Source organism: Mobula birostris, chromosome 9 (genome assembly GCF_030028105.1).
Source record: "Mobula birostris isolate sMobBir1 chromosome 9, sMobBir1.hap1, whole genome shotgun sequence".
NCBI classification, from domain to species: domain Eukaryota; kingdom Metazoa; phylum Chordata; class Chondrichthyes; order Myliobatiformes; family Myliobatidae; genus Mobula; species Mobula birostris.
The window spans coordinates 116,421,703-116,446,114 of NC_092378.1; the positions used below are offsets into that span (position 1 = coordinate 116,421,703).

The 24,412-nt window shown below is 40.6% G+C and overlaps 1 protein-coding gene across 8 annotated transcripts in view; it reads left to right on the forward strand.

Moving 5' to 3' along the window:
- tnrc18 (trinucleotide repeat containing 18) overlaps positions 1–24,412 on the forward strand; it is a 165,398-nt gene that overhangs the window by 47,716 nt on the left and 93,270 nt on the right. For 7 of the 8 annotated variants that reach the window (XM_072268661.1, XM_072268664.1, XM_072268658.1 and 4 more), the window contains one exon: positions 9,040–9,216. The exons of the other annotated variant lie outside the window; for it this stretch is intronic. In XM_072268661.1, the coding sequence (XP_072124762.1) occupies positions 9,040–9,216 (177 nt within the window). The remainder of the gene's footprint in view (positions 1–9,039; positions 9,217–24,412) is intronic. 8 annotated transcript variants of the gene reach the window in all.

The following is a 24,412-nucleotide window of genomic DNA, read 5'->3' on the forward strand; positions in this document are numbered from 1 at the left end:
TGCTTCAAATTTCCCCTTACCTCATCAACCCCACCAATCTGTTAGCAAACTGATTCCCTGCCTAACAGCACCAATTTCTGTTGGACCACATTCAGTGTGGCCCTCTCCTGTCTCACCAATGTGGAAAGTACATTGAATGGTGAGCTTGGCAAGTAAGCTTAGCCCTGACCTCACCTCCTCATTCCCAGGACAACTCATTGGAAAATAACAAGGAGCAAAGCACCTGGACGCGATGTCCCTCTTCAACCAAAGAGTATCCCAAGCATTGAAGCACACATTTTGTATTCCGACTGTCAGCAGAGAATATGGGTGACAGCAGAGCCATTGAGCTGAAAACATCCTCATTTTGTTCTGATTCCTGTAGAAGATCGCCTGCTTATTACAGTTGAAAACTGGAACTAATATATATGCACGTCGATGCATATTGTTTGTCCAGAAAGCTTCTGTTTTTTCTTAAATTATGCTTCTGCATATTACTTGGTGTTGCAGAGGAAATTGTAGAAAGGCACATTACGCAGCTTCTGCACAGGATGTTATGAGAAATAGGTCATTAGGAAAGCATCTCTCTTCCTCCCCCACTGCCCCATCTATTTATTTCCTCATGCGGGGAATACATATTAATAACCCTGCAGTAACTAGCTTAAATGCTGCTCTTTATATACATAAAAAATATTGGTTTGTGGTTTTGGTAGCAGTAGTAACAAAATACAAAGTTCAAGGTAACTTTATTATCAAAGTATATGATGTCACCATATATTATTACCCTGAGATTCATTTTCTTGTGGGCAATCACAGTAAATACAAGAAACACAATAGAGTCAATGAAATACCACACCCAACAGGATGGACAAACAAGCAGTTTGATAAAAAAAACACAACAAACTGTGCAAATGCAAAAAAAAGAGAGATAATAATATGTACAAATAATATTACAACCAGTCCATTCTAACCAATAGGACAATCCATAATAACCCTCTGGATATAATATTACTGATAAACAAGCAAGGACAACTTACTTAATAGATATAGCCATTCCAAACACACATAACATATGGAAATAAATAAACAAAAACCACCAGAAATGTGCTGAACTAAAAGAGAAGATTGAAAAACTATGGAACAGGAACAGGGTATACATTGTGCCGATAGTAATATCTACGACAGGTATCATCCCAAAGTCACTATATAATGGCATTAAACAAATATTGCTACACAGCAATATGTATTTAATTCTCCAGAAAGCCACAATGCTAAAAACCGCTAGAAGTAGATAAAAAGTTCTCTGTAATTGAGAAATGAGTGTGCTTGGCTATGCCCATACCTCAGGCTTTACTAGCCTGAGCTTAGAAAAAGGTAAATATAATAAATAAATATCAAGAACATGAGATGAAGAATCCTTGAGAGTGAATCCATAAGTACTGGGAACAGTTCAGTGATGGGGTGAGTGAAGTTATCCCTTACACTTAATATTATGTATAAACACACAGCTCTCCCCATCTGTGGGGTTATGTCCCATGCATCCATGAATCAGTTGCTCATTTGTTCCATCTGCACTAATGATGGAGAATGGAAACAGTTTATTAAATCTAAATAATTTCCAATGTTGTAATTTCATTCATTAATGGGTATTAAATTACCAAGAAATCTGCAGGCACTGGGCTTTATAAAAAGAGGCATAGCATCCACAAGTAACTGCTTAGGCCTCATTTGGAGTCCTGCCTATCAGTACCACTGTTTGAGAAGCAGATCATTCGGTGGCTGCATATGGTGACAGGCACAGGCCTCAGGGTCTTCAGCTACAAGGACTGACTAGAGATGCCAAAAGTATTCACTGGAGATTAGAGAAGGAGATTTAATAGAGGTGTTCAAGAATTAAAGGGGTTTTTCCAAAGGTAAATAAAGAGAAGGTTCTCTTCTTGCAGGGAGATTGGCCAACATAATTTTAAAAAGATTGGTGAAAGGATAAAGGAGTCAATTTTTTTTTTTTGTCATGCTGTTCTGATCTGGAACTCACTGCCTGAATGATAAGCAGAAGGAAGTGAAATTGTATTGTTCTCGAGATTTGGATAAATGCTTGAATGGAAATATGTGAAGGTTGGTGGATGAGAGTGGGGAGTGGGACTAATTGGGTAGCTTGTTCAAAGAGCTAACAGAGGAAGGTAGGACAGATCATTGCCTGCACTACAAGTTTCTATGTTTCAGAGATGTCTTGGTCAGATCCTGGCTTATTCTGAACTGACTGGCTTCTGATCCTTGACATAGCAGTCTAGGTTATGTAGGAAAATAAAATCAGTGACCTCTGGTGAAGAATACAAAAGTTTAGTCATCAGGATGGGACGTGCTTGACTGGAATATCCCTCTCAGTGCCAAAGCTCACAGTACAAATATCACATGAGGAAGAACTACTTTGACAAGGCATTAGAAAGATAGGCAGAGAGTGTAGAGTTATTGCTTCCTTTTCTTGGTACTTCCAGGAGCAAGAATGATTGTGGATTCTGATGTGGGTCCTATGTAGACTGTGCCATAGACAGGGCAAGGAGAGCTTGTTAGAGTAGTTGGTTGGGTAGTTAGGGATATTGTGATCTACTTCTGCTGTTTGCACTTGACCTCGCCACTGATGTAGCTCTGAGGTGTTCACTCCTTTATGTTGAGCCAAGGATGGAAGCATTGGCTGGGATGTTATATTTGTTCATGGAGACTTTAAGGTCGGCCCTGAGCTTTTTCCTTTGCCCTTCTGGAAATCCAATGTCATGTTGGGCGTTGAGTAGAGTAACTCTTCTTGGGAGCCTGGTATGTGGATAGTGTGGCCTTACCTGCTGAAGTCTGGGTAAGTGTGATCAGAGCCTTGGAACTGGGGTTCTTGGCCTGAGAAAGTCCCTGTCTTTGACCTACCTGTCTTCATGACTTTTGAGGATTTTTTGGAGGCTGCATCAGTGCTATTTTTATATACAATAAAAATGTTTATTGTATAGTGCGCTTTGAGCTGCGTACAGTAGGCTGCAAGAGGGAGGGATTTTAAAGGCACTTGGACAGGTGAATGGAAATATTTAGAGGGACGCAGGTCACAGGCAGGCAAATGGGACTAATTAAAATGGGAATCATGGCTGAATGAACCAGATGGGCCAAAGAGCCTGGCTCTGTGCTGAGTGACTGTATGACTCTTATGATCACCACAGTTCAGTAGACATTGGGCCTAGTTCTGACTTCGGTAGCCTTGTATTTCAAACATTCTTGTCGTTAGTTGTCTGATGACTACCTGGAACGCTCAAGAGGGAGTGTTGCTGGAGGCCACTCCCAAGATATGAAAAGTGATACAAGTGTTCCAGGGACCCATCACAGATTTTGATTTCTGGGAATGGCAGTCATGTTTGGTGGGGATAGGATGGTAAAGGATCTTTGCCTAACAGACATTTAATGCAAGATCCATCCTCAGTGAAGCAAGGTAGCTGCTTGATGGAGTTCGGCAGTGGAGGTGAGAGAAGAATGCTTGGAATTTGCCACATATTGTGCATATATATAAATATTATTGATAGGCTGCTAAACACCAGCATGTTCGTCATTGCCCCTGCACTGATGATGCCTTGGGCAACAGTGACCAGATGCTTCCTTCACCTCCCTGCCCCCGCAGTCACATGACAGTGATGAGAAACAGAAAGATAAATCCTGGGCTGGAGTGAGGAATGGGGGAGGGCAGGGAACTGGAGAATTCCTCTCTGACCTCCTCAGGCAACTGAAAGCCGTCCAGGAGACCTCATTGATAATGCATACCTGATTGTTCAACCACCCACCTTTTATGAGGTCTGATCTTTGCCCTAGCCAGATCCCAATCCAGTTCCCTTTATGAAGGTGTATAAATACTACAAGGATGCTGATAGAAATTGAGGACTAAATGCACTTGGCCAGCTGTCATCCTGCCCTTTTCGCATTTTATAACTCACCCCAGCCTTTTGTTGATAAACACTTCACAATTTCAAGATGTTAACCAAGCTTTAAGTTCCTTCCTCATTAGAGACTGGATTCCTTTCAGTTCTGTCATACTCAGAACTGTCTGCAGAATATCTGCAAGGGGACAACTAGCAGAGCTTTGCCAAAGGTTACTCTCCTTAGATAAATGATTGTACAAGTACGTTTTTAAAAACATTCATTTTCGGTCTTAGGCAATTGTCACTGGTACACTTAACATGCCAGATATAATTTATATTGTTTGTGAGGTGTGGGAAGTCTCCAGTTGTACTGCAGCATTATTTTAAGAGAGAAATGTAAATGGAAAATTAAACCCCTGGAGTTAAGGAAAAGTGGAATTCGTATTTTTAGTTGTTCCATGTCTGACAGCATTGCTTTCCACCTGCAAGATCACACACACTCCTTTAATGCTGGCCGGAATTTAGAACACCTACTATTGAACAAGGTGCGGTTTTTAAAATAGTTTGCAGAGTCATATTTTTAGTGTGTTAGACTGCACCAAGTGAGGTTGGGGTAGTGAAAGCTGAGGGGCGCAATTCATGTCTGGATCACTGTGCTGCCCTGTGGTGGAGATTATCCTTATCTTCCACTGTGACTGAATGTCTGGTTCATTGCCAAGACCACAGTTTACTTTATGATTAATTATTCTTGAAGTACAGGTATCACTGATAAATGCAGTATTTATTGCCTGGGCTTTGGTACAATTGAGCAACTTGGTAGGACACCTCAGGTTAAAAGTTGATCATGTGGGCGAGTGTAGTCACATTTAGACCAGTCCTGGATAGGGAAGGCAGACTCTATACATTTTTTAATTGGCATTACAAAGAAACTTTTCCTGGTACAGTAATCAGCTTCCCACTAGCCTCCCCCACCCATATACCTTTAAAATCTATTACAGTTTTTGTGGATGTCATCCAATAATTTGAACTCTCACACACTGAATTATATTCCTCTGTATTTATGTGTGTATGTGTGTGTGTGTGTGTGTGTGTGTTTATTAGCACACGTGTATGCATGTTGCAGGAAAGAACGCCCCTCTTCAAAAAAATACAGGCTGATGTTCTGGTTTTGTTGTTTAATAATGTCTGTATTTAAAAGTCCCTGTTGTAAAATGAACTAGCACTTACGTTGTATCTTCACAAAATCTTTAAATATTTCACAGTAAACATTACTTTGAACTGCAGTCACAGAAGTATAATATTGCACTTTTGAGTGAATAATTTAAAATCTGGTGAAAGTTGCTTAAATAAAACTTTTAAGAGTATTAAGAACAATACATATATTTAACACATCTTTACTAATTAAAAAGATAGATGTATAGTAAAGAAAATATTATTAAACAAGAGTACTTAAATTATCCTTTTAATGAATGTTGCCATCAAGTATCTATGCTGATATAAAGATGAGGGGCCAGATATGAAGTGTAATCAACCGCTTGGTTCATCAAGTTATGGAATGTACCTAGACTTAATGTTGAGTTGAATGATGGAGTAATGAGTCAGAGGTACCGACATGAAAACCTAGGCATCTGGCTGGAGATTCTTGACAGAACTGCTAATGAGCCAATAGTGTATTCCAACAAAATAATTTTTTCGTAGAGTTCAGCAGATGGCTTGGGAGGGGAACGGATGAGGGAACAAGAGGTTTATATTTAATCCCACCGTGTAAAAAAGCACCACATTTCTTTTTGTTTTTTTAAGGGAGACTCTTTCTTTAAATACAGGTTTTTGTTTGGAAAAATTCATCATCTTTAGAAAAACTTGCGCAGAGTTACTAGCCGCTGCCTTGTTAAAGCAAAATTAATGTGAATATTTGTGTTTCATTTTGTACATCGCCCATTAATAAACAGCCAGAGTCGTACTGGTCTAATATTTAACTCGTGATAATCGGATTTAATTGTTGAACAACAGCAGACAACTGTGGTTATTACCTAAACAATTTCAGCACTCCATACAAGTAGTGTGAATTTATTTTTTGAAAGAAAAGCCTCTCATCATGGCAATTGGCTATTAAGTAGAAGAAATAAATTTAAGTAATTTGCATTTACATGTATCTTTGTTGCAGCAGTTCAGTGCATATGAAGGTGTCCCTGGGCCAGCCGAGTAGCGGTGGTCACAGCTATTGTTTACTCAGGAAGCTCCCACAAACAGCAGAGCATTTTCTTTTCCTACTGTTGATAGAGGGTCAGGAAAAGACGGCACCTGGTCAAATATCGTACACTAATTGTGATTATCAGCCTCTCCCCTTCCATCCATAAATTCAAAGATGGTAACCCCCCCCACCAATTCCCCAAAACCATATGACCACTCCCCACCCCAGCATGCTTGCCCTACTTACAGTGCTGTCAAATTCTAAGACTCCTGGCGCCCCATAAGAAGTGCCACTGTACCTCAAGTATGGGCGTAAGTCATTAAACAGTGACATGCTGTACAACTGCAAGGGGCAAGTCGGACCCAGTCACACAGCAGTCACTGGGTGAATGATTCTCATCAGGTGAAGGAGCGGAAATGAGAAGCCAAGGCATGTTCCCCCCCAGACGCCAGTCAAGTTAAAGTTGGGCAGGAACAGTCCATTTTACAGCAAAGTGAATTTAATCATCGGATTATGAAACAACGTTTTACAACAGACTATTTAGAATGAGTATCTACAAACTATAGCAAGAATACTCCTGAATGAAAACACACCAAAACCCCCTGATGATAGCAGGGTGATCTCCCCACTAAATAGCAGTGACTGGAGGAGTTATATTCCTCAAATCAAGGGCATAAAATCAGTCCAGGCCATCTATAGATGTGCAATCCCCAGACCTATTTGAGAGAGGGGTTACTTTCTATGTATAGGCATAGATGCCAAGCCTAATGGCGCTCCCAGGTAAGACCTTTTGACCAGGTGGTCCCCAAAGCAGGACTGACGGAGCTTGGCTCTTCTTTGCTTATAAAGTTAGCCTCCACAATCAGTATACCTTGCAAAGTGAGGCCCTGGGAAAGCTGAAGTGGCTTCTCCGAAAACTGCTGAATGAATCAGGCATGTTTCCCTAGAGTTTGCTATATACATTGAAAATGGGATTTTATTTACCACCAATAAAAGAGCTGGTAAAAGGCGTAGGGATCTCAGATATTTGCAGCATAATACTCTTTATTTTGAGCCTGTGAAATAAAGAACAGTACTGGCAAAGCCAAACTTCTTCAACAAAAGTATTCAATCTCAACACAGAATGTAAAATGCTAAATAGATCCCTGCTTTTTATGAGATGATGTGGATTTCATGCAATGCCACTGTTTTCCTTTTCACTGTGGTCAAATTCCACATGTAGACTCACTGCACCGGAGGCGCTGCAGGTTGCCTGATGGTTCCTTTTAGAAAACACGATGCACAAACAAGCTTTAGACAAGTCAATTCAGATGCGCTTGCTATTAAAGAGCCTGGGATAGAAAGCAAGTTACAGCCAGACTAAAACGAAGCATCGTGTGCTATTGGGTTTTAACGTGGCCTTTTTGTACCTGAGTGCCTGCTGTGAAGTCACGACCTTCCATTCACTTGGGACGTATTGTGCACCGCAGTTTTCTTGGACCATATTTGCACAATAACCTGTTTTCCTGCTTTATTGACCTTGTCTGAACCAGCTCACCCCCCCACCCTTTGATACTGCCTTTTCTTTTACCTGTAATGTTGAAAGTGAAACTCATGTTACAGACTAGTGTAAAATGTCTACAGTTGTTCAGCAAGAAGAAACTTGTGTTTATATTCCAGCCTAGAATTTACCAAATCACCGTATAACCATTGGAGGAATATTTCTGCAGTTATAGTCACCCTCTTAATATAGAAAACTTTTCGGTTGCCTTGCACACAGCAAGATCCCACATATTGTGACCATCTTTAACATTTTTAGTAATAAGAATTGATGAGTAAAATTGACCAGGGTGAACAAAGTCATTTTATAGACATCACTGCATTCCCCTGATAGTTGTTCTAGATTCTGTCATCAGGTCCCCACAGTCTGTCTTGAGCCTGCAATGTTTTGTCTCAGTGATGAGAGAGAGCACCTCATTTTACAAACAGCTTCTTTGTATATGCAGCTGACCTATCTGTTTGATGACTTATTGTACATTTTGACTTTTCTCAGATCAACGTGGGGTTAGCAGTAAAGCTGAATAATGTATCCAACAGTACGATGCAATGTAACTGGATTATTTGCTGTGTCAGTAATGACTGTTGTGTACTGTCGTAATTCTGTATCTAGCTCCCTCAGGTTACTGCTGTGGGCCCTGTCCACTTCCTGAAATCTTCCTCTCTTTACAGCTTCAATAGGTCCACAGAATATTATCTCATCTGGGCAAGGCCATTAGTTTGTAACTTCCACTGCAAAGAAAAATTGCGGACTATTAAGGATCCAAAATACAGGGTAATAAAGGTGGATTTTGTAACATTCATTCACTGTAAGCAAATGCCACATTACTGCAATCATGACTAGCTGAAAAGTAAATGGGCATTGCTTCAGTAACGTTAACGAAAATGAGGAAGAGGGGAAAAATATGCATTTTAGTAAGCATGGATTAATACACTTGTAACTTTGTTATCAGCTTCATTCGATTTCTATGCAGAAAGTTGCTTTGGATGTTTGTGCATGTCCTTTGAACTCTGTACCCAATGGCTCCTTTGAACTTAAACAGACTTTTAAAAAAGGGTTTTGGACAAACCCTGCTCTCCCCAGTGTTGCAAATGTGTTGTAGCCTCTGAGCATTTCTTTACATTAAACATTGTCAAATTACAGTCTGATGAACTGCAGCACTGACTTGAATCTAAGGACAGAGATTGGAACAGACACTGTTTTTGAGTCCAACTCATTCTATTAGCTCCAAAGGTGGTTTTGAAAAGGCATTGCAAAGACCTGAGGTTTAACCCTTCATTTTTGTGCAGTAAATGTTATACTGTTCACTTTATTGTATTTTAAATTCAAATTAAATCAAGAATGATTTTTTTTTCACATTGTCGAATGGTTAATACTGTGGACCATATTCGAGTAGATCCTGACTGTACTGTCTCTCCCTACCCTTCCCATCCCTCTCCCCAAATCAGGTGATGCCTACCCCGGTGGCTCAACTCCTTTTCTTGGGGGTTTCGTCGCCAGTGGCCTAGGGACCTCGACTGCACCTCACGGAACCCCTGCTCCTTTGCCCTCTGACCCTTCCTTCCGTGGACCCAACCCCACAAATATCCAGATGGCACAACTCTGGGTGGCACACCCTCACGAAGGTAAAAAATAAATTCTCAACTGCACTTGGTCTTTGCGGTTTAAGTCTGCTGTTGAACTGAACAACGGGCTTATTTGTCAGCAGTTTCGTGTGTTGCAAAGCCTTTGGTGAAATGGTCTGGAAAACAGTAAGTAAGTGGCAACATCTGAGGGACTTGAATGATAGTTCTCTCACACAAAGCTTTTGGAACTGGCCAGACCCAATTGTGACTTTGTTATTTTCCCTGTGAATAATCATCTGCTGTTTAATCTATCGCCTGGCAAACAAAGAATGACGTGCGTTGGTTTAGCAATCATGACGTCTTCTCCCTTCTTTAGCATTTTGTGCGTTTGCAGCCTCTAACTGTGTAACCAATTGGAGAGATAATCTTGCAGTCTCCTTTCTTATTATCTGTAACTTTGTTCCAGGGTGTAAAAGGTCTTGGATTATATCCACATTTTCTTCCTTAGATTAGTATTGTGTGGAGAGTCAACAGCACGTGTTTCCCAATAGCTCAGAGAAGGATAATGGATTATTCTACTGAGGTGTGAAACTTCATGAATGTTGGAGTAGGCAAGGCAAGGGGGTCAGTAACCTGTCTGTATTTTCCTTTCTGTCCCCCCTTTCCTCGTAACCTGGACTCATCATCCACCCCCACCAGTTCCATCTGCCCATCACCCAAATACCAATATCTATTCTTGATATGATCTCCCTTAGTTCCATTCCTCCACCTGTTCCATCTGCCCATCATCCCTCTCTTATCTGGTTCCACCTATCACCTACCAGTATCCATCTCTCCCCTTCCTCCTCCCCTCCACCATCTGGTTCCATCTGATTTTTCTTTCCTTTTTATGTGTCCACCTATCGCCTACCGTCCTCTGTCTCATCTCTCCCTCTCACTGGCTGTCTTTTCCTGATACTTTCAGTGGCATCAATCCGAAATGTTCTTTATCCCTTTGCCTGCACAGATGCAGCTTGCTTGCTGATTCCCTCTCCTGTAGCTTATATTTTTGCTCCAGATTCCAGCATCTGCAGTCTCTTGTGTCTTGTAGTTAATTTAACATGATTAGCAGAAAACAGCAAATACATTGTCATTAGTGGAAAGTCAAGGGAGAAAGCGGAATTTGTTTTTGTTCGGCAAAGCACTACGGACTGCAGTACGTTGAATAAAAGCAAAAAATTCAATTGATATCTTCAAATTGAAGTTGGATATAGCCCTTGAACAAGAAATAATTGGCTGAGCAATGGTGAAAGGGTTGGGGGGGGTGGAGGATGAACTGGATCATCTTACAAAGGTTTAATTCATAGGAGACAGGCTGTACAATACCTTCTGTACTATGATTTCTGCTCCTATGACTTACTGTCTATAAAGTTCTGTGATAAAAATTAAAAAATAGGATGGCACTGCATCAGAGAAATGGGCTGGGATTAGTTTTTGTAACTTCAGATTAGCATGGGAGTGGAGTTGGGGGCTACTATTTAGGGTGATGAATGAATAGTTCCTGCATTCCCAAACCTCAGCATAGAGAAAAAAAAATCATATATGACTTCTTATTGTGCTCACTCACCTTCCCCTCATCCATACTCGTAGAAAAAAAATATTCTTTGGATATATAGGTTTAACTTGCTTGTACCTTTATACACGCTGGCTCCCTGTTCTGTAGAAAAGATTCTTTTTTTCCACCAGGAATCATTGTTCTATTTCACATTGTCCAAGCACTCCAAAATTGCCCTGGAGACTTTTGGAAGTTGCAATTAATTTTCTAGTCACTACAATGCTAGGAAAGAAAAAAAACATATTGAAGGTATTAAAAGTGTATCTTGCTTTCACCTTGTGTTGAAAAAATGTGGGATAACACAGAAGGTTGTGGGACTGTATGGATTGTCTTGTGGTGGAGGTCACGTGATACAATGCTGCCAGCCTGAGTTGGGAACCTTCCCTGTGCTACTGGTGGCAATCCATGATTATAGCAAAGACCTGCCTGAACTCCAGGCAATATTGTATATTATGCAGTAAATGTGCCTCTGCATCCGTGAAAATGACGTGAAGTTGTCATGTAGAAGTGGAAGCTGCTGGTTCCATTGAGGTACTGTGCAGGCATCAGTAAACATTTGCCATCTTCACTGTTTGTGCTACCTCCTCCCCTCCCCTGAACACATTATATCTGCAAATGCTCCATCCACCGGGGAGTTCTAAATCCATTCTAGAGGATACTGGATGTTCTCTTCCATGTGAACTAGGTACTGTAATTGAAGTAGTGCATTTCCTCGGATGATAATCATCTAGTTCAGGCATTTCTGCTTTGAAACTCTCTCAGAGGCCCAGCCACCTGGTTTCTTTGGCTCACTGTCAAAGTCCCTTGCCCTATTATGCTCCTGTGCATCATCTTGGGCCATTTTGCTGTGTTAAAGATGCTGGTGAAATATAACTTGTTGTACAAAGGTGAGCACTGAGGGCGATTATTAGTGACGTCAAATCAGTTCCCCTAGTTGGGGTGGCCTCTGCTATTTTGGAAGTCAGCACACTTCAGAGGCTGAGGCCTGAACTGATTGACGGCCTTCCAGCTGCAGGAACTCAACAATTTATGCAAATCTTGGACAGCTGAGCGGAGATTTCCCGTTGGATTAGTTTATCCTTGATTGATCCAGAGCTTCACCCTGGCCAAAAGCTACCAAGCTACTCTTTCCCTCTTTATGCCGTACAATATTATAATTTATCAAAAAAAATACAATGGATTGCCCTTGCATCAGGAATGTGAAAGAAGAATTAGTATGAACATAAAACACCCAACTTAAGAAAATCAAAAGTTATAAATCACTGTTTATTGATCACTCCAATTCACCCAGATGACACCAGGCAATCTTTTTGCAATCCCCACTCACAGAAAACACTGCTGAAGTAAAACAGGCAGTTAACAGTGTGCCCACTCCAGGTCTATTAATGACCCACAAGGTCCTTTCCAATAAACCTGTTACCTTGTTCTTCAGTTGGTCGGAGATTAAGGTCTTAGATTTTAAATTTGGTGTTGTATTTAAAACTCGTCTTTGTTTCTGTCATTATTCCACACCAACTGATTGATAATGGGAGTCTGAAATTCCAAAGACGATACCAAAAAGACGAGGGCAACTTGCTGCAGTGTGCCCTATAGGTTGTTACGTACCAGGTGCATGAGAGAGGGAGAGCGTACACTGGTAGATGGATGCCATTGAAGTCAGCTGTTCTGACCTTAATGGTTATGCTTCTTGAGCTTGTTGATGGGGCTTTACTTAACCACACAACTGGAAAGCCTTCAGACTCCAGATTGTGTTTTGTAGGTGGTGGGATAGGCTTTGTGGAATCAACAGATGATAATATCAGTCCTAAGGAAACTCCAGTAATAGTGTGAAAGACTTACCTATTTGCGGAACCGTAGCAGCAATAAATTTAGTCAGCAGGAAATACAATAAGGGATTCAGGAGAAGCTTCTTTACCCATGAGGTGATGAGAAACCACTGCTGGCGATGGCTTGAAGTGGTTGTGGTCCAGTGTCCAGTTTCCCTTCAAGTAGATATTTTAAAGGGAAACAATATCACATCAGGGAATACAGAAACAGTATTGCTGACAAGAGTGGAACAAAGTGGGCTGGAAGAAAGCCCGGGCACAGAATAGCACTGATTGTACGACTGAATCATTTATTTCTGTCCTGTGTATAATAATCGCTGTAAAAAGATTCTTTCTCCTCTCAGTCTCATTTTTCCCGTTCACAGATTCCCTTTCACTAATTCCTCACAGAAGACACTGGCAACGATGCAACCAAGAGGGAGTGACAGTACTACCACAGGAATAGATTTTATGTTTGCCACAATACTAATAGGGTCTTTGGGAGTCTCTCACTGATCCTATTCTTTTAGTGAGCACTGAATTTACTTCTATTGGTTCAGTTGATCTTGCAAAATAAGAAAGCGAATTCAGTCTCATGTTGCAATATTAAGAATTACATCAATAGAGTCACAGAACACTACAGCATAGACACAGGCCATTCGGCTGACCTAGTCAGTGTTGTACCATTTACCTGCTTAGCTCCACTGACCTGCACCTGGACCATAGCCCTCCATGCTACTCACCAGTGTCTTATAGAATTTCAACATGCCATTCCAACTCCTGTACTCAATATACTGACTTATGAAGGTCAATGTACCAAAGGCTTTCTTAATGACTATATCACCCTATGTCACCACATTTAAGGAACTATGGATCTGTTTTTCCAGATCCCTCTGCTCTAGCACAACCGTCACTGCCCGGATAGTCTTCCTCACTATCCACTACACCCCCAATCTTGGTGTCATCCGCAAATTTGCTGATCCAGTTTACCACCTTATCATCCAGATGACAGACAGCAAGGGATCCAGCACTGATCCTTGCAACGTACCACTAGTAACAAGCCTCCAGTCAGACAGGCAACCATCTACAACCACTCTCTGGCTTCTTCCGTGAAGCCAATGTCTAATCCTATTTACTGCTTCATCTTGAATGCCAAGTGATTGAATCTTCTTGACCAACCTCCCATGTGGGACCTTGTAAAAGGTCTTGTTCATGCAAATGACACCCACTGCCTTGTCTGAAAGTGAAACCTCATGTCTTATTTTAAGCCTCCTGATTCCCTCCTTAAGTGTTCTCTTGCATTTCTTCTCAAGTGCCTCATTTACTCCTGCCTCCCTCCGCCTGCTATGCACCTTCTTCTTTTATCTTAACCAGGGCCTCAATATCTCTTGAAAACTAAGCTTCGCTAAACCTTGTATTTTATTTTGTCAGGCACAACAAGCTTTGTACTCTGAAAATTTCACTTTTGAAGGGCCTCCCACTTACTAAGTGCACCTTTGTCAGAAAACAACCTGTCCGAATCCACACTTGCCAAATCCTTTCTGATACCATCGAAATTGGCCCTTCTCCCATTTAGAATCTCAATCCACAGAGCAGAACTATCTTTTTGCATACTTACTTTGAAACTAATGGCACTGTGATCACTAAATGCGAAGCGTTCCCCTACACAAACTTCTGTCACCTATACTGTCTCATTCCCTATTAGGAGATCTAGTATCATATACTCTCTCTAGTTTGGACTTACATGTATTGATCAAAGAAACATTTCTGCACACATTTGACAAGATCTCTCCCATCCAGCCCTTTTACTGTATGGGAGTTCCAGTCAATATGTGGAATGTTGAAATCACCTACTATCGCAATCTTATGTTCCTTGCAACAGTCTGTAATCTTACTACAAATTTGCTTCTCAAATCCCACAGACTGTTGGGTAGTCTGTACCAAGATATGACCATGTGAAACCCATTAATGTGGTCATACCTTTCTTATTCCTCAGTTCTACTCATAAAGCCTCACTAGCTGAGCTCTCCAACCCTTCCTGACTGAGTACTGCTGTGACATGCCACCCTTCCCTTTTTAATTCCCCCCCCCCACTGTATAACATTTAAAATAACAATAATTATCTCATTAATAATTCTTCTACTCTAGACCTAGCTAATTAGGTCAACATGGATTACCGTTGGAGGAGTTAAGAAAAGCCATTGAAGGGTTAACAAAATAGTCGCGATCACCAGCAAGCTCTTGTGTTCAAGCCAAGCCCAGTGTTCCCCTGTTTTGTTAGGCACACATGGCTATTTAAGATGAAAGAAAAGGTTGGCTTGCAAGTGAATCATATAAATCCATTTTCAGCAGCAATTCAGATTGTTATTGGAAAGAATCGCACTTTTCTGTTCAGATCCTATTTATCCGTCTAATGAAGTTGTCCCTCCTCCTAAAATGGCATTAACCCATTCATGTCAGGATTCTAATGTACCGGATTCCATTTGATCATTTCCACAAATCACATTGCATTTTAAGTAGTGAGTTGCAATTGTGGTTATAGGTGTTATTGTGACAATGTTGGTGTAACTAAGAAACATGTTTTATGTTGTCTTGCTGTTAATAACTTCACAGAATAAATTATATTTTAGTGTGCGAATTTTAGATTTAATACATTTCAGCTCAGATATGTGGATACATAGAAACTCCATTTACCCTGGGATTTTCGGACTGATTTCTAAAAGGAGGAATGTCTGAAAGAACTGGTTCCCGAATCATTCAGGGACTTATTTTGAGCTATTGCTCAGAGATTTCAGGGTTGTGCTTCTATAACACATTTGAACAAGATGGGTTTTTTTTGGATAATGGGAGTCGGAAGTTCCCAACAAGCCACTGTGAGCTTAGTCACAGCCATCTATGCAGTTGCCTTTGGCTATTTGGGGCCTATTTTATAGGAAGTCAGTGCCAACTGAGAGGCTTTGCTTTTTATTAGCCTGGCACTCGGGCTACATGTTGGCTGTAAACAGTGCTAAATAACCCAAGCAGTGTTCATCCGTTGTGATTTTATTGTAAATGCATTAAAACTCTAAGCCACGTTTCAGAGTTAAAACCCTGGAAGACAAAAGTACCCCAGCGCCAAGACCAGAAGCTAATTTTTATGCAACTTCACTGGAAAAATATGTGATGTTGTCAGAATTGCAGTTCCTTCTTCTGTTATGACTTTTCTGAAGGCACTGACTCATGCCAAAGCTCAATTTTGTCAACCACTTCTGCTGTTCCCTGCTGCCCAATAGCTCATTTAAGTTGCCAGCTGAGGTAGCGAGAGTTGCTGGCCTTGTGTATAATTATGCGGTTAAACAATTCTACCTCACTCTTCGTTTATCATCACCCTTTCTAGCTGAGGTGGTGATCAGGAAATTTATACAGTATATACTTTCCCCCTCATCTATCTTGAACTCTTTACATCGTTTCACTAACCTCTAAAGTCTGTCTAGTTTCCCATTGTCGCCATTTATTCCATCCCAATCTATCAAGATCATATCCATTTCTGTCAGCGCACCAACCAGCCCCTATCTATTCTCTTTGGATTGCCAAAAGATATACTCTTTGTTCCCTTCCTTTTCTTCACCGATACGCCCCTCATCCAAGGCATGGAGATGCAAGAGACTGCAGATGCTAGGATCTGGAGGAAAGTAAACTTTTAGAAGAACTTGCAAGATCAGGTAATGTCTGTGGGGGCAAAAGTATTGTCGATATTTTGGGTTGACACCTCAAATCCTGACTGGACAAAACTTCTATAGGATCCTGATTCAGAGTCCCAACCCAAAACATTGACCATTCCTTTGCCTCTACAGATGCTGCTTGACCTTTTGAGGTGCTCCAACAGTTTACTATTACTCATCTAAATTATGCTGCCAATTTCCATATTGTTAATTTATCCGCCAATCTGAATGAGTTGATATTTCATCCAGTTAGATGCCAGAGTAAAACATTTTCTGCATGCTTGTTACCATTCCCCCCCAACCTAAGTCCTCTCCATCACAAACATTATCTTCTATCACCTGAGCAACTCTGCCCTTCACCACACTTGCCTCAACTCTATAGGTTGCCTTTATTACCTGCATTTTCAATAAGTCTCATCCAGATCATCTAAAATACGATTTCTGAAAATCGAAGTTCAACTGATTCTCCTTTGTCTATCTTACTTGTTATTTCTTCAAGGAATTCCAACAGATTTGTCAGGCAGGGTTTTTCCCTTGAGGAAATTATGCTGACTATGCCCTATTCTATCAGGTGCCTCCAAATACCCCAAAACCACATCCTTAACAATAGATTCCCAACATCTTCCTAACCTCTGAGGTCAGACTAACTGCCCTATAACTTCCTTTCTTCTGCCTCTCTCCCTTCTTGAAGAGTGGAGTGATGCTTGCAATTTTCCAGAACCACTCCAGAATCTAGTGATTCTTGAAAGATCATTACTAATACCTCCATAATCTCTTCAGCCACCACCTCCAGAACCCTGCGGTGTACACCATCTTGTCTAGGTGACTTATGTACCTTCAGACCTTGCAGTTTCCCAAGAACCTTCTCCTTCGTAATGGTAACTTCACACACTTCATGACCCCGACACCTGGAACTTCCACCATACTGCTGGTGTCTTCCACAGTGAAGACATAATGCAGAATACTTATTCAGTTCATCCACCATTTCCTTACGTTGCAATTCATTCTGTTGACTGCAATTTTGCCCTATCATCAGCCTCTTCTTCCTGGAAGTCTTACTATTCCCTTTGTTCTCTACAACTCCACTCTTTCTGTGCAATTCAAATCAAATCAAAGATTTGATTTCTAACTTTGATTTATACATTTTCCTCATTCTGGTGAAGGGTCATTGACTTGAACTGTTAAATATGGTTCCTTTTCTACAGATGCCTGACCTTCATTTTCTGTTTCTATAAGATTTTTAGCATGTGCAGTTTTACTTCTTGCATCCCCATTAGTCTTTAAGGAGAGAACTCCATGCTCTGATTCGCTTTCCTGATGCCTGAGGCCAAAGGCTGCAGGCACAGCTGGATACACATATCTTCCTAGGGTGTGGCTTGGTGAGAGTGTGGGAAGGGATTCTGTCTGAAGTGACCGGGAGTTCACTCACAAATGAATGGTAATTTTGGTAAATTACTGGAGGTTTTAGAACTGTTCTGGAGAAATCCCTGACATGATACTTGAATTTGTATGATGAAGTACTTACTACCATTAAATCTCAAACATACTGTTTTATAAACATGAGAAAATCTGCAGATGCTGGAAATCCAAAGCAACACACACTCAAAAGTGCTGGAGGAACTCAGCAGGTCTATGGCACGAATAAACAGCCAATGTTTCAGTACAAGACCCTTCCTAAAGGGAGAGGGAAGCTGCCAGAATTAAAAGGTCAGGGGAGGGGAAGGAGGATAGCTAGAAGGTGATTGATGAAGCCAGGTGGGTTGGAAAGATAAAGGACTGGAGGAGAAGGAATTTGAAAGGAGAGGAGAGTGGACCATGGGAGAAAGGGAAGGAGGTGGTGATCCAGGGGGAGGTGATAGGCAAGTGAGAAGAGGTAAGAGGCCAGAGTAGGGAATAGAGAAAGGGGGGGCGTGAGGGAATTTTTTTTTATCAGAAGGAGAAAGGAATTTTTTTTATAACCAGAAGGAGAAATCAATATCTTGTTTTATACCCTTTATGTTCTGAATTGCCCCACTAGAACTTCCTTATTGCGGTTCTATCTGCTTCTTTAAATTTATTTCTTAAACATAGCCATGAATTTTATAGACAACTCAACCTGTGGGAAATGTTCCGAAGAATTTGTTTGAGATGTAATGAGAGCATTGAAAATTAAATGCGCCCACTGCAATGCTTTATTTGAGAAATAGTTGAGAAATTTTTAATGTTTACTGATTGTCAGCTATATTAGAATGCTAATTGTTGGCAATGATCTACTTCGCTCTTTCCAATGTTATTCTTTAAGCTAATGTCATCAGAAACATAGTCTTGAACCTGGCAAGCAGCTGAGGTGTATATTCAGCATTGTAGCTTTTTTGAAACTTGTGCTTTTAATTAGTGGAGTATGGCAGAAAATAAAATAAGAGGATCTGGAGTCAGAATTCACTTTGAATATCAGCTTCTTGTGAGATTGTGGCACTCCGGGTAGGACTAATTTGGACCTATAAAATGGCACCAGGCTTCCCCAACCACAATAAACAACTTAATGATTGTCTGGAACTAAGTAATGGACTTGAGAAGCGTGGACAACTAAAATGCTTTTCTGCCTCCTTCAGTAACAGAAACAACAGAATAATCTCCTTCAAGGTCACCAGAGAGTACTTTGACATTTATATTTTGGCTCCAGCAGTTTATCTTCTTACCTTCTCCCCACCCTCACCCTCATCCCCTCCTACCCAACCTGCCCGACACACAGATTGACTAAGAAGAGTGATGACAGGGCTAAAGAGAGCAGTGGGTGTGTAATTGGTTTAGAAGGTGTCTCATACAGTCCCAGAATGAGACTGAGGAGGCATCACCTCTTTTCCTTGAGCCTCCTGAGTTTTACTTGCCAGCTTCAGGTTTAGGTTGAAATGCTAGTCTTACCTGGGCTGTGGAAGGGACTGGTTCGTGGATGGTACACTGCACAGAGGAGTTGACATAAATATCCTTTGCGCTAAAGTAAACAGGGAAGTAGGAAATTGTGTTGTGATCCTGAGTTTTCCGTTTGCTCCCTTGGGATTAAAAATGATTATGTTTTTCAGCTTGGCAAAACAGAAAAACAGAGGAAAGACCATAGCTGAGCTGAATTTATATTTATATTTAAAAGTTAGACCCTGTGGCCTTTTTATTTTACCCCATGCCAGCCTCAGGATGTTTTTTGTTCATTGCTTTTGCCCTTTTCTCGACCACATCAGACAAAGGGATTGAGCTTCCATTGTACATAATGGCCTTCATGATTCAGTGTCTAAATGAAATGAAAGCACCTGTTCATGATCAAAAAAATATGAGAACACATAACCAGCCTTTTTAAAGAAGGTTCAGATGTTTCCTACTGCTAATAAATGCCTTCATTCATTTGGAGTCCCCCGTGAATTACTTGGCTGAAGTTTTAACAAACACCATTGTAATATTTCGGATAGTAGTGCCCTTAATGTTAATACAAAATATTATTGCAACACACACAAAATGCTGGAGGAATTCAGCAGGCAAGCTGTGGAAAAGAGTAAACAGTTGATGTTTCCGGCCGAGACCCTTCATCAGGACAAACTATTATTGTTTATTTTTATTTTCTTGCCTGAATGGGCAAAAAGAATTTGGACAACTAACGAAGTTGCTTGCAAGGGGAGGTTGGGTGGAATCAATTAAGTCACATCGATTTATCCCACCTCTCTTTGAGGATATGATACTTAAGTTCAATACCTATTGGCAGTAGAGCAGGAAATTGCTCTGCTTCTAATTCCTATTCATCCATTCACCCAGGAAGATTTGTTAGTGACGTGTAGTATGTATAGCATTAATGGTTCAAGAGCAGGCCAGCAGACAGAAGCTGAGATGGGTAAGGCAAGCACCACCTCCACCACAACCTGTGGCCGGCACAAACAATTGGATAGAACCAGAAATAAAATGTGTCTATACTCCTTGTAAAAGGGAACTTTCATTCAGTGTCACTAATGGGCACTAAGTGCATTTCAACAATACTCCTCTAAATAAATTGGATTAAAAATGTCACTGATTGTCCGGTGGCCTTCAGCAAATTACAGTTTCTTGGTTACTGGCAGGTATAATTGTGCAAAGTTAAAAATAGCCCATGATCTGGTCAGTTGACCATCAGATCAGTTTTATAAATAACAAAAAGTTTGTTGTAGGAGGAAATAATAGGAAAAGGTTGCCTATTTTATCAGAATTTATCATTGTGGAGATTTTGAGAAAATCAAGTAGTTTGAGCAGAATCAGTAGGTGTATTTCATAGTTTCTACTCTGTAAATTCCCATGTTCCCCATCCATGATCTCATGATATATTTTATATATTCACTTGGCCTCTGCAGTCTTTCTCAGGTGTAGAAGTCAGGCAACAGAATTAAAGTGGTGTTTTTCAAACTGGACTTTGGAGGTGGTGCAGAAGCAGAGATATTTTTAAAATTCATTTCTGAGACACGGACATTGCAGCCCTTGCTTCATTTCCCTTGAAAGGACAATGCTGAGGCTCCTTTTGTTCTAGTGAACATTCTTCAATATAGAGTGTGGCCAGTTGACCCAGGCTGTTAGCAGGTCAGGTCCATATTCATTTCCGGACAGGCCAAGTTAAGCCATCGCATATAGGCTTGGATCATTATTATATCCAGTGCTAGATGATTATAATATGTCTTCTATACTCGATAAGGTTTGGATTTCATCCTCAAGCAGAACAATGGTATGCTTAAAATTGACATAGTTAGAGTGATGGTTGGATGGCATATGCAAGTATTCAGAGTAAGACAGATCATAGTTAAATTTGGGTTAGGATGTAGCTTTATACCCAAATAGGCCTTTTTTGCCACAATATTTAAGAAGTTTGATGATTTTGACCAAACAATGATGAATGAATGGATAAAGGCTTTCATCCATTCATGGGGAAACCAAGCAATGGGATTGATCTGCTCAGATCAGAAACCTAAACTCCCACGATATTCAGTTAGTGTGTGGAAGAGTAACAAGTTCTGATTGACTTCCCCTCTTTCCATTGATGGGAATGGCCAACTGGAAATGCAGGAGAAATAATATGCTTTCCTGCTGTGATAAGTAGTCATAATCTAGAATACATTGCCCGAAGGATTATCGTAACCAGGTTACTCGGCAACTTTCAGAGGAGAATTACACACATACAAAGGACCCATTTTCCACTTTGATGCATCATGTTGTTCACCTGAGTTATGCCACCTGGCTGTGATTGTGTTGAAAAGGAAATGGTTTCAGGCAAAAGAGCAGTGAAATTGGAAATCTGATTGCTCTTTCAAAGAGTTTAGATAGGCACAACAGGTTAATTTTGTGCCCTGTTCGTGGTCGCTCCCTCTCCCCCCACCAACTGGAAAAACATTGAGAAAATCTGATGTGTTGCTTGAGCCTCACCTGATATGTTAGCACAAGAAAATAGTGTGTATTTGCAAAGCACTCCCACAGATGATGAAATCTCCCTAAATTGGTATTTAATCAGTGAAGATTTAAAATGATTCCTGAAACCCTAAACCTCAGCTTGTCTCCCTGTGCTGCTGATTCATGCGTCACTTTATCGCATGATCTGAAACATCTGGCACACTATGATTTATTACCTGCACTTGGAGTCTTATGCTAATGTTCTCAGAGAAATGAGCCTTCCTTTTTGGGAACCTTTATGTGACTGCTGACTGTCTTCTAATCTCTTAAAAAGATGCACAAGCTAACTTGTAAACCTAGTGTTCTTTATAAATAAATGTATAAAAGCTATTTTTAGAAGTATTAATCTGATTACCAGATGTGTATGCTAAGGCTGCTCTTCTCTGAGCTGATGTATCTTCTAGCCCTGATGTAAAGAGGGGTGTGTGTAGCCTGGAGAAAGAATGCAGACTTAGCAGAGAGGCTGATAGCCTTAAGCACTCTGCCTTCATTTAAAAAATGGCTCAATCTTGAAGCAAGTAAGATAAAATTCCTGAGTAATTTCACATTAAATACAAACAGCAAATGCTGGAAAAACTTAACAGGCCAGGACACATTTGTGGAAGGTTGAATAACCTTCCTGATTTCCAGTATATTTGCAGGTTTTTGACTTTTGTTCTGGAAAACTCTGGGGTCCTAATAGGATCTTAGTTTATACTCCAGTTTAGATGATGAAGAATTTACGAAAGATGCTCACTACTTTTTTATTTCTGTTATTTTACACTACTTATTTTATCTATCTTATAGACATATACTTAATGTAACTCAATTTTTTCCTCTATATTTATCGTGTATTTCATTGTACTGCTAACGTAAAGTTAACAAATTTCATGACATAGTCCGGTGATATTAAACCTGATTCTGATTTGGATCCTCTGGCAGCCATGATCCCCTTCCCCTCTGCTTTTTGTCCATAGATGAATTATTAATTTAGTTTTAGATAAGTTACAGTACTTCATTTATGCTGTTCATTATCTGCCAAGATGTTCAACACACAGGGTACAGTGTGCCAGTTTTTGAAACAGATATCAGATAAACTTGCTCAAAAAAAAACAGATGGAATCATATTGCAGTTTCCTTGAAAGAGCTGTTTTGGGTTTTTTTTCCACACTCGTACTTTTTCCCTATGGTTATGTCGTTTTTTTAACTTACTGTAATTTCCCTTGGATAACATTGGTGGCGTGGAGAGGGGAGACTTGCAGCATGGGCAACTGCTGGTCTTCCGTACAACCTTGCCCAGGCCTGCGCACTGGAAGCCTATATATAATTTCCTTTTAAATCTGCTTCCACACTCTTCTACAGCATATTCCAGGTCATAGTAGTTTATTCTGTGAAAGAATTTCTCGTCTTCTGTGTGATTTTTGTTGCTAATCCCTGTCATCTATGGTTGTCTTACCTGCAAACGTGGCTTCACCTAACCAAGCCCTTTAGTTCATACATGTGGATACCCCATTTAAATTTACCTATAGTCTTTTGCATTCCAAGAAGATTTATGCCAATTTATTTTGTTCAGCGTTCTTTGAAATATTCAAGTACATTTCTGCAGTCTTGCCAAAGGTTTGATATCTTTGTAATTAACATTCAGTGTTGAGCACTCTGTACATCAGAAACATGCTTTGCAAAGTTAAGTTCTAATGATTCTGAACCACTTGCCATCATTGAGCAAATCTATATGGGGTGGTGTCATAGGAAAGCAGCATCCATCATCATAGACCCCTTACAGGCCACGCTCTCTTCTCACTGTTGTCATCAGGAGGAAGGCACAGGAGCCTGAGGTCCTACACCATCAGGTTCAGGAACAGTTATTACCCTCCAACCATCAGGCTGTTAAACCAGAGGGGATAACTTCACTCAACTCCACACCCCATCACTGAACTGTTCCCATAACCTGTGGACTTATTTTCAAGGATTCTTCATCTCATTTTCTCAATAATTATTGCTTATTCATTTATTATTATCATTTTTTTTCTCTTTCTTTTTGTAATGGCGCAGTTTTTTTTTACATATTCATTGTTGGCTGTCCTGTTGGGTGCAGTCTTTCATTGACTCTGTTGTGTTTCTCGTATTTGTTGTGATTGCCCACAAGAAAATAAATCTCAGGGTTGTATATGGTGACACATATGTATTTTGACAATAAATTTACTTTGAATGTTTGAAGTCTGATTTTCGGAACAGCAACCCACCAGGGCCCCAAGAGGTTCCTGAGCAAGTCTGGTTTGGATAAGCAGTGTTAGTTCGCTGATTGATAAAGCAGTCTGAACTGGCTTCAGGGCCCAGAGTCAGTCGTAACAAAGGCAAGGCCATGTGTTTTGGGAAATGGCCTGAATGACCCTTTGTTCCCTTCACAATCAGACTTAAACAACTGAAGGTGCTGGGACTTTGGTTGAGTGGAGTGATACCATCACCAAGAACTAGGGAGATTGTATAGACCAAATGAGTCAGAACTGAGAACGTGGGAGCAGAACTCTGTGGCTTTCTATTGTGTGGAGATGTTAATGAGCATGGCAGGGTTTGCTGGTGGATGTTAGCCCATCACTGAATTTATCTTTGAAGAACAAATGAAGATGGCTCACTACTCTTTCTCAGCCAGGCTGTTCTGACAGCATTTCCCATACCCAAGTAGGACAGGGGCAGAAGGCATGCTAGATCACCACCACCCAGAAATTTCCTTCCAATCACTCAGCAACTCC